At 42.6% G+C, this 17,253-nt stretch overlaps 1 protein-coding gene across 2 annotated transcripts in view; it reads left to right on the top strand.

Moving 5' to 3' along the window:
• LOC122565244 (tight junction protein ZO-3-like) overlaps positions 1-17,253 on the top strand; it is a 95,573-nt gene that overhangs the window by 58,521 nt on the left and 19,799 nt on the right. For both annotated transcript variants that reach the window (XM_043721012.2, XM_087976104.1), the window contains exons 7-13: positions 957-1,113; positions 2,450-2,549; positions 4,347-4,414; positions 6,540-6,618; positions 7,582-7,738; positions 12,898-13,006; positions 14,453-14,672. In XM_043721012.2, the coding sequence (XP_043576947.2) occupies positions 957-1,113; positions 2,450-2,549; positions 4,347-4,414; positions 6,540-6,618; positions 7,582-7,738; positions 12,898-13,006; positions 14,453-14,672 (890 nt within the window). The remainder of the gene's footprint in view (positions 1-956; positions 1,114-2,449; positions 2,550-4,346; positions 4,415-6,539; positions 6,619-7,581; positions 7,739-12,897; positions 13,007-14,452; positions 14,673-17,253) is intronic.

Raw genomic sequence — 17,253 nt, 5'->3', positions numbered from 1 at the left:
TCACTTTGGTGTGGAAAATAGATGGGAAAAGCTTTTTGATTAATGGTAATATATCGGGAAATGCAGATGTCCAAAGGCATCCAAGCATCCTCATACACCAGTCAATGAAAGTTAACAGGGAAGTGCAACAAGCAGTTAGGAAGGCATAGTTGTATGGTGGCCTTCGTTGCAAAAGGATTTGAAGTAGGAATGTCTTACAGCAGTTATACAGAGCCTTGGTGAGACTGCACCTGGAGTATTATGTGCAGTTTTGGTCTCCATTCTATAAAGTGGATATATTTGTCATAGAGGGAATGTAGGTAAGTTTCATTAGACTGATACCAGAGATGACAGGCTGAGAGAAATTGTTTTAACTAAGCCTATATTCATTAGAGTTTAGAAGAATTAGAGGGACCTGACTAAAACATACAAAATTCTAGCAGAACTAGACAGCCTGGACACAGAATAAATGGATCCCCTGGTTGTGGAGTCTTGAGCCAGGGCTATCCCAGCCTCAGAATACAGAGTAGGCCATTTAGGACTGACATGGGGAAATTCCTTTTTCCTTTCACAGTGTGGTCAACATGTGGAGTTACTACCACTCGACTGTGACGGCCAGTTCACTCGATACGACCAAAAAAGAGGTGCGTACATTTTTAAAGGCATTAAGGAGTATGGAGGGAAAGTGGAAATATGGTATTGAGATAGAGGATCAGCCGTGATTGTGCTGAATGGTGGAGAAGGCTTGAAGAGCCAAATGGCCTACTCCTGCTCCTACATTCTGTTTCTACACACATTCCATTCAAAATTAAGAAACATCTCTTGATCATGAAGGTATGAAGGATTATGTGATATAGTTGGTAGGTTATGTTGAGATTGATTTAAAAGGGCGAGAATAGCTTATTTTAAGTATCTTTATGTTTCTAATGGACAAATGTTGGAAGAAGTGATGGTGATGGATCATTTCCTTTGTCTAGATTAATGGTGTAGTAACTGAGAATATATCATTGGAAGATACAAGGACACTAATTGAGAAGTCAGAGGGGGAGCTGAGGTTGGTGGTCCTACGAGATAATGAACAGTTTCTGATCAATGTTCCTGAACTGATGGACAGTGAGGAAAACAGCTTGGAAGGTAAGTGGCCAAACTACAAAACAATATTATGAGATTCTGACTTTAATTCTTCAATTACCAGAATCTCAGGGGAATTCTGTTGCCTTTTGATTTGTCCCCATTTCACATCCTCTTGGCTGAAGTTTTTGCTCTTGCTAGTGACAAGTCTGCAGGTGGGAAGGGATTTGGTTGGGCCAGCAGTGTGGACATGAACCCTCCCTCCATCAGAATGAAGTTCAGGGTGGAACAGCCTTTGGCTGATTCTTCCATTCCACTACCATTTGGGGCCCTAAAGTGGCCAATTAATCACTATTTAAGGGCCTCATCGCATTGCTACTGATATTAACCTTGCTGGAGGTGGCTTGTCTTCATACAAGGTGTCAAACAGCTGCAACTAGCCTGACCCTTCTTGAGGTGGGACTGGTCAATCTCATTGAAGCATCAGGGCTATTGCCTGTTGGCTGGGGAACTGGTGAGATATCTGTGCAGGAAGGTTCAATGACGAGGAAAATGGAGCAACTTCCCCAGGAGGGGAGGTCTCACCTACTGAGAGGTGCCAGCCAATCAGAGACCACCAACACTTGTGCTCAGTACCACCACTTGCAAGGCCACAGCTCCTGCTGGAAGGACAGGCTGCAGAGTCCCAGAATAGTGGAGTAACCCAGATCACCAGAGGGTAATGTAGGAGTGATGAGGTTTCACAGGATGCACATCACTTCAACAAGATTCCACCCTACAACACTGAAACACACATTAACCTTGCAATAATAAGCTTACTGCATGGACAGCATGGTAAATACTGTGTGATATAACTTTCAAAAGGTTACACCAATCTCCCACTGTAACGTTTGCAGAAGATTGGTACAGCTATTGAAAAACAATGTTAATGTCTGTTTACTCCGTGACTCCAGGGTTTGTGCTGACTTTCGCCAAGAACTCCACTAAAACAGCCAGTAGAGACAAAAATCAATAATCATTGGCTAATATCACGACAGTAATTTCCAGTGCAATCTCTTTCCAATGCTGAAAATCCATAGTATCGCCATCTGCAAATGGACCAGGACGCAATTAGGTATTGATGATGGTGTTTGTGGTTTTAAATTAGGGGTTTGAGTTCTAATATTCACTTGGTTGCAGCTAACTCCTTTGCAAGACAGAGCTGAAAACTTTTAAAGCAGGCTTTTGATGTCCAACTTTCTCTTTTGAAACTTCCAGTTAACAACCACATTACCTGTCCCAATCCCATTGGTGATGACTGTTGTCATAAGAGACAAAAATGGGTTAATTTTTTCAAAACAGATGTGGAATAAAGCTTCATTTCTCAAATCATTCTGATGATCTGTATTTTTCTGTATAGAATATTCAGACATTGAGCCTGAACGTACAGATTCACCAATTGAGAATTGGCCAAAGCATACTGTGGGGGATCCTCGCAACACAATGAAGAGCAATGGAAGGTAATCTTTTTACTGAGCACAGTAATGGAGAGGCCAATTTACAAAGTGCAGAAACTGACATGAAGGCCGCTTTGTCAAGTACTAAGGCCAGTGTTTTTAACTTCTAGTTAGATTCCTTTAAATACTGATACCGTGGTTACCATATCTTCAACCAAGAAACCAAAGGCTAAGAATCCAATATCTGCTGTGCCATGATTTGTGGTCAGTATACCATTCAGAAGCATGCTCATAATGTCATCATTGTATCAAAGTATATGAGCTAGGGTGTAAACATCTCACACTCCATCTTACCTCAGAGATCACGTGATTATTTGCAAGCTGTTGAAAGTATGCTATTCCTTGTAATATAATGTTTGTGTGTAATATTGGCACGACTTAATAAGGTAGTGCACTGGAAATCAATCCCTACTATTACCGGAGTGTCACAAAATGGAAAAGATTCAATTTAACTATCCAATATACCTGACTGATGAGCCTAGGATAAAAGAAAATATCATTAGGTTTCTGTACTTAACAAGAAAGCAATTATTTATTGCAAACAGATTGTGTTTCTTGTCTGCTATTGAATAAAAACAAAGTATTAATTCACTAACTCTACCCATTTGTTAAAAAAGAAGTGTACACATACTGACACACGAAAGAGACAAGACACAAATATTTTGGGTGAGGAAGCAACAAAAAATGATATCAGTAAAGCATAGTTCAGGCAATAGTCTGGATTACAGTTGTCAATGAGACATTTCCCTTCAGTTCCCCTCTGGTTCCTTTTGATAGACTGAGTAGGATGTGGGATTGTAGACATGCCAATTCTCAACTTTACAATCACTTGTTGAAGATTTGCCCTATTAGTGTCTTTCAAAGTTCTTTTCCATTTGCTTTTCAAGAAAAGAATTTGCAGAGAGAGAAAGTGTCACTGATGACTTGGAATGTTCTTTTACCTCACCACTCACAAAGATATTTTCTCCTTCACCAGCTGGATGTTTCAGCTATATTATCCACATCCACTCCTGAATCCAGGTTAAATATCCAGGAATTAATCAAGTAACTGTACAATGCTGAGTTCTCCTGAGTGCCTGTAATTGGCCCTGGTGGTTGAAAAATCAATCAAAACTCTATTATTGGACTAAACTGCACCTGGATACTCTCAGAGCCAAGATGTTTAATATCTACCCCAAGTGCTTGAATAAAGCAATATTGTAGATATGACACACAATGAATTCCAATAACTCATTTTATTTTTAAAAACTGCAACATCTTTTACAACAGTCCCTATTTAAAACTTCATATTTTCAAGTCCACAGTCCAACTGATAAAAAATAGTTTATTATAATAGTTGGCTGTAATCAATGTCTGTTGGATTCTCCAGTCCAGGATATGCACACCCAGTTTCAGAGATAAGGTAAGCGTTGTTGCAATAGGTAAAGTACCCTGCCAGAAGCAAATTCATTTCATTGTCCATTATCATGTGCCCCACAGCCTTGTGGGTTAAACCTTTAAAACCCAAACTGGTTGAGAGATAACAATGTCAATAACAAATCCGTGAAGAATAATAAACAAATCCTTAACAGGTCTGGACATAGTTTGTTTGCTTTCATGCCTTAAGCATTAGCCCATTTAAAGTGAATTAACTCCTATATTGAAATAGTGCACAAAGAGAATAGTGTATACATATGATCAATGTTTAATTTTCTTGTGATGGATATCCTGGATTAAATTGGTGCTGTAAACCAATCCATTTATTTTGCTTTATGTTCAAGGCTTGGTTGATGCTGATAAGGATTCTCACTTCTTTTCCAGCTTGAAGCCAAACACAAAACCAGTGTCAGAGTTAGAGGTCAGACCTACAGCCTCCAAACCCCCTCATGGTGAGTAGCAGTGAGAATCAGTCCATTTCTAGTGCAAAATCTCAGTTGAAAGTCAGTTCAACTATTTTGGTGCTTACTGATTGATCTTCACAGCCATACTTCACAGCAATGAGTGCATTTAGTTTAGCAATTTATTGTTTATGAATTACTTTTAATAATCATTTAACTGACAGCTCTGCTGCTGACAGTAGCCATGGCAGGGTCCAGTGTTCTACAGTAAATTAGATGGTGCCGTTCGCTCCGTGATCGGAAGACACACAGCTTGAATTTCCTGTGAGCTGTGGGCGCCAGCCTAGAGGGGAAATGAGGGTCCCTAGCCCACAATGGCTGAGAAGCTGATTAACAAAGTTATTTTCCAGAGTTGACCTCCTGATTTGAAATTTCCACATTTGCTGTCCAATTGAGGACAATGAGCCATTCCCAAATTGGTAGGGTTCTCAGGAAGCCACCCATCATGGAAAGTCAAAAAGTCAAAAGTGGTGCTGCTTATGACATAGGTGGACTTGAGGAAATTGCTCATCTTGGTCACAAATGACGGTCATAAAAATCAAATAACTCCACAGAGACAGGTATCCTGTCATCCTTTATTTACACATGTATAGTACTTGACCCTGGTCTGGCTTCCTCATAGCCAGCTCCCAGAGTGAACAGAACCTCTGACAGTCCTGCTTATATCTGTTAACCAAGACTCCCTGATTAGACCGATTAACAGCCCCAGTCAGGGAACTCATATTCTGTGAGATGCAATTGGCTGACCTCGTAACAATCACTACAAAAATGAATGAAATGATTAACACCACTGAACAGTAAGAGGATAGTGTATCTCTTGCACTCATTCACTCTATCTCTCTCACACACACACAGAAATGCACACTGCCACAATTGAGATTGCACAATAGCTTTAAGCATAAGGCTTCCACATGTGATGGGAGTACTACTCTGCTCTTGGACAAATGCCACTGAGCCCCTGGATCACTCCTATTTGGAGCCTTAAATGTGCAAATTGACTTCCCGCCTTCATGGAATAGGCAGCCATTCCTGAAATTACCCAGTCATTAGGAATGCATCAGGAAGAAGTCACAGCTCTGCTCTGTTTACTTGAGACTTCCCTCTTCTAAGCCCACTGTGCCCTGGAAGGGAAAATTTAGCCCTGCTTTTAGTAAACTCCAGAATCAGCAACTCAAATATTAGCTCTAATGCAACTTGCATTAATTCTACTACTACTTTATTTGACCACTTATATTTATCAGTTCTAATTGTCAAGAAATGCAAAATCAAGGGGCTGAAGATTGAGGAGATTTCAAAATGGAAGGTAAGAAAAAGGACAGAGAATTGTGAAGATAAGGAATTCATTACAGGAGTTAGTGATTGAGACAATAGCTGCTGTAACATTCAAGTTGAGATTGGAAAGGAGGCTGAAGATGTCTGGGAACATGCTGTGTGAATGTTATTTGAATTGTTTGGTTGTGCAGAGTGGGAAAGTTAACATGAGCTGCTCCAACTAACATCCTGTTTCTTTGTTGTAAGTTCTCTGTTCATATATCACTGGCAGAAATGGGGAACCTGAATCTTGCTGCATAGAGATCAAATACCTCAGCTCCATCAGTCACACCTATCATAGAATACATTTTCTTCAAATATATGTAAAGTCACCACTTGTTTCATTAATTTCATTTCTCAACTGAAGGTACTGCATCTCTGATGAATTACAGTTTCTCAGCAGCCCTGTGTAGTCTCAGCTCAGTGATCATGTGTGAGCTTGGAGAGCTAGAGTAACCAAGCTGTCCAAACCCAGCAGCTGAGAACACAAAGTCAAACCTAATCTTGTCTCCATGGCCCTCCAGGTAACTGCAGTAAAAATAGCCAGAATAGAATCAAGACCAAAATCCAGGCTGATCTTACCCACCATACCAAAGTCAACATTCATGAAACAATATGAGAATCCACAGCTACTCCCAAATTGCTCCGCTGAAAAAACATTTTATCTTCATGAAGTGAGTGGCTGGATCAAATAGTGTAGTCAAGAGTTTTACAGTGCAGTGAGCAGCTGATTGTGTAGGAATTTTGTTTTCTTCATTTCTTGAAGGTCGCTTCTCACTGTAATTCTTTGACTTTACTTTTCCAGATGCAGTTGTTGAGGAGCGAACATATGCTGCTCCTATAAAGACTTCAAACACAAGGCCACAGGATGAATATAATGTTGGGTAAGTGCCAATAGACTATGAGGCCAAATTAGCTAAGGGCAATGTGCAATATCTGCATGACTGCAAGTTGACTTACATATTTAGCCGAGGGAACAACAGAATCTAACTCATTCACCTGTTATCTCCTCTTCTCCTCTCCACAAGGTGCTGACTGGTGCTTGGGACACAGTCTCAAGGCCATTCAGTATCCTGTTGCATTCTTGTTGCTAGTTGTAGCCTGGAGCATGATGAAAGGCCATTTGCACAAGATACAGTCGGTTCTGATACAGCATGATAGTTCTGTACTTGTGCAACCTCGCGTTATAAAAAAAATCACGCAGTAGCACGATTTTAAATTAATGGGACCAAAATCGGGTTATAGCTAATATAGGTAAGGAAAACTTGCATTCTACAAATAATGGTCTAAATTCTTCAATTGCGCTTAAGCAGATTTGCTGAAGAAACATGTATTACCGCAGGACTGTACTAGAGGATGACCAGGGCTATTAGGGGAGAGGGGAAAAAAGTATGTTGTCCCACAATGTAAATTTATCAGCAGATCTGTTGATGATCTGAAAGTAAAAAACTGTAAACATAATGTCATGAATTAAATAAACTTTGGTCTCCTGTAGGCTAAAGTATCCTGAAACTCTCTTCTCCCTAATCAACTATTACTCCTTGTTGTATACACAATTGATGTTAACACCTTTAGCAAGCATCTCCCATAAGATGTAAAAGTGAGACTTATGGTAGTAGACGCTAGCTTTACATCATGCTAGCAAGCAACAAGTTTGGCCCCTTGCTGATGCTTGTAGTTAATGACCAACTCAGAGCAGACAGCATGAAATTCCTGTGATGCTTGCATCCAATTAAAAGGACATGGGATAATCACACGTTACAAGTTCCATGCTTGTTTTTGGGTCTATTCAGTTTAGTCCCTAATATGTGCTCACTAACTAAATAACCATGTATATCAATATTTAGCTACAGTCCAGACATGAAAGTGGCAAGGTTTGTCAAGGATGCCAGTGTTGGCCTGCAGTTAGCTGGAGGCAATGATGTTGGAATATTCGTATCTCGAGTTCTCGATGAAAGCCCTGCAGCCAGACAGGGAATCCAAAAAGGAGACCAGATTCTGCAGGTAACTGAATGCTCAACTCTAATTTATTAGTATTGACATTCCAAAACCTCTCTTGCCATTATTTTATGGACTTTTTAACATGAATATTTGGCTTATTAATGTGAAGAATTTATCTGGGTAAAGGTCGTAAGGGGTCCACTTTCACCCACAACCACCTACTGAGGCCCAGGTTCAAGTCCCATTTGCGCCAGAGGTGTATAAGAACATGGCTGAGCAGGTTATTGAAAAAATATCTACCCCCACAATAGGTGTTCATTGAAATTGGATCATCGGAAAGATGTCCAAGCAAGGACAAAGGCAACTCTCAACAAGAGGCACAAAATCCGGATGATCACAGGATAAAAGGAGAAATTATAGATTTATTTTTGTCACAAAGGGATGTTAAAATGTGGAGTAATTTACCAAAAACCTATTACAGAGGAAACTAAAATACAATTTAGAACAATGGAAGACATGGCACACGTCTTCGCTGGCTACATCTGTGGGAAGTGCACCCAACTCCAGCTCCTTGAAAACCGTATTAGGGAATTGGAGCTGGAGCTGGATGAACTATGGATCATTCGGGAGGCTGAGGGGGTAATTGAGAGGAGTTACCAGGAGTTGGTCACTCCTAAGGCTCAGGACAAGGATAAATGGGTTACAGTTAGGGGGAGGAAAGGGGACAGACAGACAGTGCAGAGATCCCCTGTGGACATTCCCCTCAGCAATAAGTATACTGTTTTGGATACTGCTGGGGGGGATGACCTACCAGAGGAAAGCCATAGCAGTCAGTTCTCTGGCACTGAGCCTGACACTGTGGCAAAGAAGGGAAGAGGGCAGAATAGAAAAGTACTCGTGGTAGGGGACTCGACAGTTAGGGGAATCGACAGGAGATTTTGTGGTCAGGATCGAGATTCCTGGAAGGTATGTTGCCTCCCTGGTGCCAGGGTCCGGGACGTCTCCAATCGGGTGTGTAAGGTTCTAAAAGGGGAGGGCGAACAGCCAGGAATCTTGTTACATATTGGCACTAATGATATAGCCAGAAAAAGGATTGAGGATATAAAAAGTGATTTCAGGGAGTTAGGATGGAAGCTGCAAAGCAGGACGAACAGAGTAGTGTTCTCTAGTTTACTACCGGTGCCACGAGATAGCGAGGTGAGGAACAGGGAGCGGGCACAGCTTAATACGTGGCTGCGCAGCTGGTGTAGGAGGGAGGGCTTCAGATATGTAGATAATTGGGATGCCTTTTGGGGAAGGTGGGACCTGTACAAGAAGGACGGGTTGCATCTGAACTGGAAGGGGACCAATGTCCTGGGTGGAAGGTTTGCTCGAGTAGTTAGAGAGGGTTTAAACTAGTATGGCAGGGGGGTGGGAACCTGAGCTGTATACCGGAGGTGAGAGTTGATGCAGATGAGGCAATAGCAAGAGATAGACCAGCTAGTGGGAAGGATTTTCCTGGCAAGGAACCAAGGTATCAGTTAAAGTGTGTTTGCTTTAACGCAAGGAGTATCAGGAATAAAAGTGAAGAACTTAGAGCATGGATCAGTACCTGGTGCTATGATGTTGTGGCCATAACAGAGACATGGGTTTCTCAGTGGCAGGAATGGTTGCTAGATGTTCCAGGGTTTAGAGCATTTAAAAAGAATAGGGAGGGGGGAAAAGAGGAGGGGGTGTAGCACTACTAATCAGAGAGGGTATCACAGCTACAGAAGCTTCCATTGTCGAGGAAGATCTGCCTACCGAGTCAGTATGGATGGAAATTAGGAACAGTAAGGGAGCAGTCACCTCTTTAGGGGTTTACTACAGGCCCCCCCAATAGCAGCAGGGAGATGGAAGAAAGCATAGGTCGGCAGATTTTGGAAAAGTGTGGACGTAGTATGGTTGTTGTAATGGGTGACTTTAACTTTCCCAATATTGATTGGAACCTCCTTCGAGCAGAAGATTTGAGTGGAGCTGTTTTTGTAAGGTGTGTTCAGGAGGGTTTCCTAACTCAGTACGTTGACAGGCCAACAAGGGGAGAGGCCATTCTAGACTTAGTGCTTGGAAACGAGCCGGGGCAGGTATCAGATCTTGTGGTGGAAGAGCATTTTGATGATAGTGACCACAACTGCCTCACATTCTACATAGCTATGGAGAAGGAGAGGATTAGGCAAAAGGGGAGGATATTTAATTGGGGAAGAGGAAACTATGATGCGATTAGACATGAGTTAGGAAGCATGGATTGGGAGCAATTGTTCCATGGTAAAGGCACTATAAACATGTGGAGACTGTTTAAGAAATACTTGTTGCAAGTGATGAATAAATATGTCCCTCTGAGACAGGCAAGAAGTGGTAAGATAAAGGAACCTTGGATGACAAGAGCAGTGGAGCTTCTCGTCAAAAGGAAAAAGGTAGCCTACATAAGGTGAAGGAAGCTAGGGTCAAGCTCAGCTCTACAGGATTACAGGCAGGCGAGGAAGGAGCTTAAAAATGGTCTGAGGAGAGCCAGGAGGGGGCACGAGAAAGACTTGGCAGAAAGGATTAGGGAGAACACAAAGGCATTTTACACTTATGTGAGGAATAAGAGAATGGTCAAAGAAAGAGTAGCGCCAATCAAGGATAGCATAGGGAATTTGTTTGTGGAGTCTGAGGAGGTAGGGGAAGCCCTAAATGAGTTTTTTGCTTCTGTCTTTACGAAAGAAATGAACTTTGTAGTGAATGAAACCTTTGAAGAGCAGGTGTGCATGCTGAAATGGATAGAGATGGAGGAAGCTGGTGTGCTAAAAATTTTGTCAAACATTAAGATTGACAAGTCGCCAGGCCGGAACCAGATTTGTCCTCGGCTGCTTTGGGAAATGAGAAATGCAATTGCTTAACCACTTGCGAAAATCTTTTCATCCTCGATCTCCACTGGAGTCATACCTGAGGACTGGAGAGAGGCAAATGTAATCCCTCTCTTCAAGAAAGGAAATAGGGAAATCCCCGGCAATTACAGACCAGTCAGTCTCATGTCTGTCGTCTGCAAGATGTTAGAAAGGATTCTGAGGGATAGGATTTATGACCATCTGGAAGAGCATGGCTTGATTAAATACAGTCAACACGGCTTTGTGAGGGGCAGGTCATGCCTCACAAACCTTATCGAGTTCTTTGAGGATGTGACTAGAAAAGCTGATGAGGTTCGAGCTGTGGATGTGGTGTATATGGACTTCAGCAAGGCATTTGATAAGGTTCCCCATGGTAGGCTCATTCAGAAGGTCAGGAGGAATGGGATTCAGGGGAACATAGCTGTCTGGATACAGAATTGGCTGGCCAACAGAAAACAGCGAGTGGTAGTAGAAGGAAAATATTCTGCCTGGAAGTCAGTGGTGAGTGGTGTTCCACAGGGCTCTGTCCTTGGGCCTCTATTGTTTGTAATTTTTATTAATGACTTGGATGAGGGGATTTAAGGATGGGTCAGCAAGTTTGCAGATGACACAAAGGTTGGAGGTGTCGTTAACAGTATAGAGGGCTGTTGTAGGCTGCAGCGGGACATTGACAGGATGCAGAGATGGGCTGAGAGGTGGCATATGGAGTTCAACCTGGATAAATGCGAGGTGATGCATTTTGGAAGGTCGAATTTGAAAGCTGAGTACAAGATTAAGGATAGGATTCTTGGCAGTGTGGAGTAACAGAGGGATCTTGGGGTGCAGGTACATAGATCCCTTAAAATGGCCACCCAAGTGGACAGGGTTGTTAAGAAAGCATATGGTGTTTTGGCTTTCATTAACAGGGGGATTGAGTTTAAGAGTCGTGAGATCTTGTTGCAGCTCTATAAAACTTTGGTTAGACCGCACTTGGAATACTGCGTCCAGTTCTGGTCGCCCTATTATAGGAAAGATGTGGATGCTTTGGAGAGGGTTCAGAGGAGATTTACCAGGATGCTGCCTGGACTGGAGGGCTTATTTTATGAAGAGGGGTTGACTGAGCTCGGACTTTTTTCATTGGAGAAAAGGAGGAGGAGAGGGGACCTAATTGAGGTATAAAAGGTAATGAGAGGCATAGATAGAGTTGATAGCCAAAGACTATTTCCCAGGGCAGAGATGACTAACACGAAGGGTCATAGTTTTAAGCTGGTTGGAGGAAAGTATAGAGGGGATGTCAGAGGCGGGTTCTTTACACAGAGAGTTGTGAGAGCATGGAATGTGTTGCCAGTAGCAGTTGTGGAGGCAGGGTCATTGGGGACACTTAAGAGACTCCTGGACATGCATATGGTCACAGAAATGTAAGGGTGCATACATGAGGATCAGTGGTCGGCACAACATCGTGGGCTGAAGGGCCTGTTCTGTGCTGTACTGTTCTATGTTCTATGTTCTGATGTAAGTGTTCATAAAGGAAGAATACAAAAGGATTCAGGAAAGAGGCAGTAAATGGGATTAGAATAGATTCCATTAATCAGTTAGAATGCGGAATCCTAAACTAATTGTTGCTGAAATAGGAAGCAAAGATTGGTTTAAAAGGGAACAGCATAGTTTCTTGGAAAAGAGAAATATCACAGTATACCAGGAGGAACATTTTTGATCATGAAAGAGAAAAAAGCACTGGCACAGTTTCTGAGTTAATTTTGAACTGAACATTTTACTATTCTGTATCAGTGCGAGAGAGCCAGATTTCTCACTAAGGTTGATGCAGTGACATTGACCTTTGATGTGATAAAATAGACACTAGACAATAGACAATATGTCTAAGACCAGAGAGTAGATGTTCCTGCTCACTCCCATGTGCCGCTGCCTGTAAGAGTGGCTGTTTGTACAATTTAGTTTGTCACCATAAAGAGAGAGCAATGCACTGAACACGTGTGGAATTTCAGCAAAAGGTAACAACACTCCCCATCAGTTAATAGATAACCATGTAATATTGATCTGTGCGGATTGGAAAAGCTGCATCTTGGATGAGTTTTGCAGTGGAGGTGCTGCGTCTGGCTTGTTGTGTTACCGCTCATTATTACCATTCAGCAATTCTTGTTGAAAGGGCACAAATTGATGTCAAGTGAGAACAAGGTTGGATTTGTTTGTGATTTCATTGCAGCCCCGAGCCTACAAACAATCACTGGTTCACTCATGAGAAGTGGCCCATAGACACTTTGCTCTGCAATTACAGAACAAAGTTGAAAATGTCAGTTCTCACTGCAAAGCTCAACCATTGTTTTTCTTTTCCCTGAGTAGGTGAACAATGTCAACTTCCAAAATCTCACCCGTGAAGAAGCAGTGCTGCTCATGTTAGATATCCCCAAAGGAGAGCTGGTGGAAATTAAAGCTCAGAGGAAGGAAGGCAGTAAGTACTTCTAGATTTGTATATGTTTCAAATTTTTCGGCTGATCATTCATCCATCCTCTGCTGAAGACTGATCAAAATACGAATATAAATTCTCAGACTCTTTCCAGTACCTCACCCAAAGTAAGTAATTGTCATGTGTGAACTCAGTTCAAGAGTTTCATTTGACCAGTGAGGGCATTAACATAGTGGATGATGCTGTCCTTACTCTGTGTCCGTACCCAGTTTTAGCACCTCCATTGCCAAACTCAGTGGATAATGATCAAAAATAAGAACTTGCTGAGGTTCCCTCCTTATCCCCAAACCATCGTGCTCCCTTACTATTGCTTAAACTGAGATTAACTGTGTTGATACAGTATCTGTTATACATCTTTTAAAACCCCAATACCATGGCTGTTTGATCAGCAGGATACCTAATACATGTGAAAAACTCATCTCCATGTTTAGCAGTCTCAAAACTAAACTACTAATTAAGATACATCTGCAGAACTTGTGTGTACTTGATAGAGAGTGGATGCTTGCTCTTCCTGTGGAATCACACCTGAACTACCAGAGCAGAGAACGTAAGGTGTAGCCCCAGGTGCCCACAGAGATCTCTCAGGTTTTAAACATCTAAATCTGTGGATGCAGTTTAGCATTGATGGTAGAATGATCTGGGAAGACACCCAGCCCCAAGTGTCATACCTACGACCCATACTCTAATGAGCTGGGTAGGTTCATCAATTATCATCAATGCCTGTAGACCTGTCTAGATTACCATGTCTGCCACAGAGGGTTCCATACCTGCCTCCCCAGATGTGCCATGTTTGATATTGCTCCCAAAAAAACCTAATCTACTTCTCATTAATTACTCTTACCCTATCTTGTATGAAGATAGTCACAAATGAGCCTTCAAACAAACAATAGGAGTGGATATTCAGAAGAAAGTTTAAAGACATTGGAAATACACAACAGGTGACTGCTAGTTTAGAGTTTGGGTGTATCCTATCACCAGGACTGTCCTACTCTTTGCATCTGATTGACCTTCTCAGTATTGCTCACAGATTGGAATGCAGTTTGGATGTTAAATTTGTCCAATCCTTTTAATGTCACTGTTCAGATCAGCTGTGGTGGGTAAATGTCACATGGAGCTGGTTACAGAGAGGAGTTTCTATTCCTTCATACCTGGAATAAACCACAGATCATGGCCTTATGAAAGACTGGGTCACCAAGTTCAAAAAAAAAACAATAGGATAAGTTTCAGCTTCCGTTTTTTTTGTGCTTTGACACTTGAAGTTTGACACATCTGAAGTATGAGTAATAGGCATTAGACTAAAAGCTTTTAGATATAGTAATAAAGAATAAATTTAGTTTAAATATGAGCATTAATATTGACAATAGAGGAATGTAAGTTATTTGAAACATTGTTTATAAATGCAAAATTATATATTAGTCCCATCCTTTTCAGTTTATCAAAAGATGATCAACTCAAATGTCGGAGACTCCTTCTATGTACGAACGCACTTTGACCATGAGGTAGAAGGAATACAGGAACTAAGCTTCAGGAGAGGTGAGGTTTTCCGAGTTGTCGACACCATGCACAAAGGAAAGTTAGGAGCATGGTATGCCGTGAGAATTGGCCGAGACTTCAAGGAACAGGACAAAGGCACCATCCCCAGCAAGAACAGGTCAGTCATCTGACTGGGATTCTGTAAAGTGAGGTCGCTAAGGGATGGAGTTATTTCAATCTGCCTCAGGATTGACAAGTAATTCCTTCTAACAAAATTGTTTATCAGTTGCACCAAGTTAATGAATCTTGCACACCTTGGCTCTTCAATGTGCTGACTCATTAATTACAATGATACCATCTTACCCGCTACCTTGGCTAAGATGAACAAACTCAGGATGAGCCAGAAATTCAACCCGGGCCCTTTTATGCTGTAAATACACTGTGAATCAATTTTAATTAAATTAATTCCCCATTCCCACAGTAATTTTCTCCAGGAATCTTTGCACAGCAGGGAGCTATAGGTTGCGGTAAGCTAATAATATAAACTGCAGATCAATTCGGGATGATCTTCGCCTGCAACTTTTATATATTGTTGTGGTTCTGTTCGCCGAGCTGGAAATTTTTGTTGCAAACGTTTCGTCCCCTGTCTAGGTGACATCCTCAGTGCTTGGGAGCCTCCTGTGAAGCGCTTCTGTGGTGTTTCCTCCGGCATTTATAGTGGCCTGTCCCTGCCACTTCCGGTTGTCAGTTTCAGCTGTACGTTGTAGTGGCCGGTATATTGGGTCCAGGTCGATGTGTTTGTTGATGGAGTTTGTGGATGAGTGCCATGCTTCTAGGAATTCCCTGGCTGTTCTTTGTTTGGCTTGCCCTATAATGGTAGCGTTGTCCCAGTCGAATTCATGTTGCTTGTCATCTGCATGCGTGGCTACTAAGGATAGCTGGTCATGTCGTTTCGTGGCTAGTTGATGTTCATGGATGCGGATTGTTAGCTGTCTTCCTGTTTGTCTGATATAGTGTTTTGTGCAGTCCTTGCATGGGATTTTGTACACTACATTAGTCTTGCTCATGCTGGGTATCAGGTCCTTCGTTCTGGTGAGTTGTTGTCTGAGGGTGGCTGTTGGTTTGTGTGCTGTTATAAGTCCTAGTGGTCGCAGTAGTCTGGCTGTCAGTTCTGAAATGCTCCTGATGTATGGTAGTGTGGCTAGTCCTTTGGGTTGTGGCATGTCCTCGTTCCGTTGTTTTCTCTTAGGCATCTGTTGATGAAATTGCGCGGGTATCCGTTTTTGGCGAATACCTTGTATAGGTGTTCCTCTTCCTCTTTTTGCAGTTCTGGTGTGCTGCAGTAAGTTGTGGCCCTTTTGAACAGTGTCTTGATGCAACTTCGTTTGTGTGTGTTGGGGTGGTTGCTTTCATAGTTCAGGACTTGGTCTGTGTGTGTGGCTTTCCTGTATACCTTTGTGGTGAATTCTCCGTTCGGTGTTCTCTGTACCATCACGTCTAGGAATGGGAGTTGGTTATCCTTTTCTTCTTCTCTCGTGAATCGGATTCCTGTGAGTGTGGCGTTGATGATCCGGTGTGTTTTCTCTATTTCTGTGTTTTTAATGATTACAAAGGTGTCATCAACATATCTGACCCAGAGTTTGGGTTGAATTTGTGGTAAGACTGTTTGTTCTAACCTTTGCATTACTGCTTCTGCTATGAGTCCAGAGATTGGTGAGCCCATGGGTGTTCCATTTATTTGTTCGTATATCTGGTTGTTGAATGTGAAGTATGTTGTGAGGCACAAGTCCAGTAGTTTAAGTATGCCGTCTTTGTTGATAGGTTCAATGTCCTGTTGTCTGTTCTGTATGTCCAGCAGGTTGGCTATTGTTTCTCTGGCTAGGATTTTGTCAATAGAGGTGAACAGTGCCGTTACGTCGAATGAGACCATAGTTGGAAGGCGACAGGTAAATGTGGGTAGGGGGTGATGTGATGAGTGGGTGTGGAGGGTGGAGCGGATAGGTGAGAAGGAAGATGGACAGACTGGACGGTACAAGAGGGCATTGCTGCGTTGGAGGGTTGGATCTGGGATAAGGTGGGAGGGAAGGGAAGTAAGGAAACTGGTGAAATCAACATTGATGCCGTGTGGTTGGGGGGTCCCAAGGTAGAGCTCTGGCATTATTCCTCCAGGTGGCTAGGATTTGGCGGTGGAGGAGGCCCAGGACTTGCATGTCCTTGGTAGAGTGGGAGGGGAGTTGAAGCGGTCAACCATAGTGCAGTGGGGTTATTTGGTGTATGTATCTCTGGGAAACATGCACCAAACAATCCCACTGCACTGTGTCCCACACCACCTGGAAGAAGAATGCCTCATCTTCCATATTGGGACACTCCAACTACATGGCATCAATGTTGATTTCACCAATTTCCTCAACTCCCCTCCTCCCACCTCATCCCAGGTCCAACCCACCAACTCAGCACCGCCCTCTTGTACTGACCCACGCATCCATCTTCCTTCCCATCTATCTGCTCCACCCTCCGCTCTGACCATTCACCATCAACCCCCACTTGCGTGTACCTATCGTCTTCCAAATGACCTTCACCCAGCCCCACCCCCTCCTATTTATCTCTCAGCCCCCCCCCCCCTCGCCCCCACATTCTTGATGAAGGGCTTATGCTTGAAGCGGCGACTCTCCTGCTCTTTGGATGCTGCCTGACCTGCTGTGCTTTCCACATTTTTTGACTTTGATCTCCAGCATCTGCAGTACTCACTTTCTCCTCAG

This window comes from Chiloscyllium plagiosum, unplaced genomic scaffold (genome assembly GCF_037043375.1).
Source record: "Chiloscyllium plagiosum isolate Xiang-an unplaced genomic scaffold, Cpla_swu_hap1 HiC_scaffold_28, whole genome shotgun sequence".
In the NCBI taxonomy this organism is placed as follows: domain Eukaryota; kingdom Metazoa; phylum Chordata; class Chondrichthyes; order Orectolobiformes; family Hemiscylliidae; genus Chiloscyllium; species Chiloscyllium plagiosum.
The sequence above is the reverse complement of the archived record's forward strand: the minus strand, read 5'-3'. Positions and strand labels throughout refer to the sequence as shown.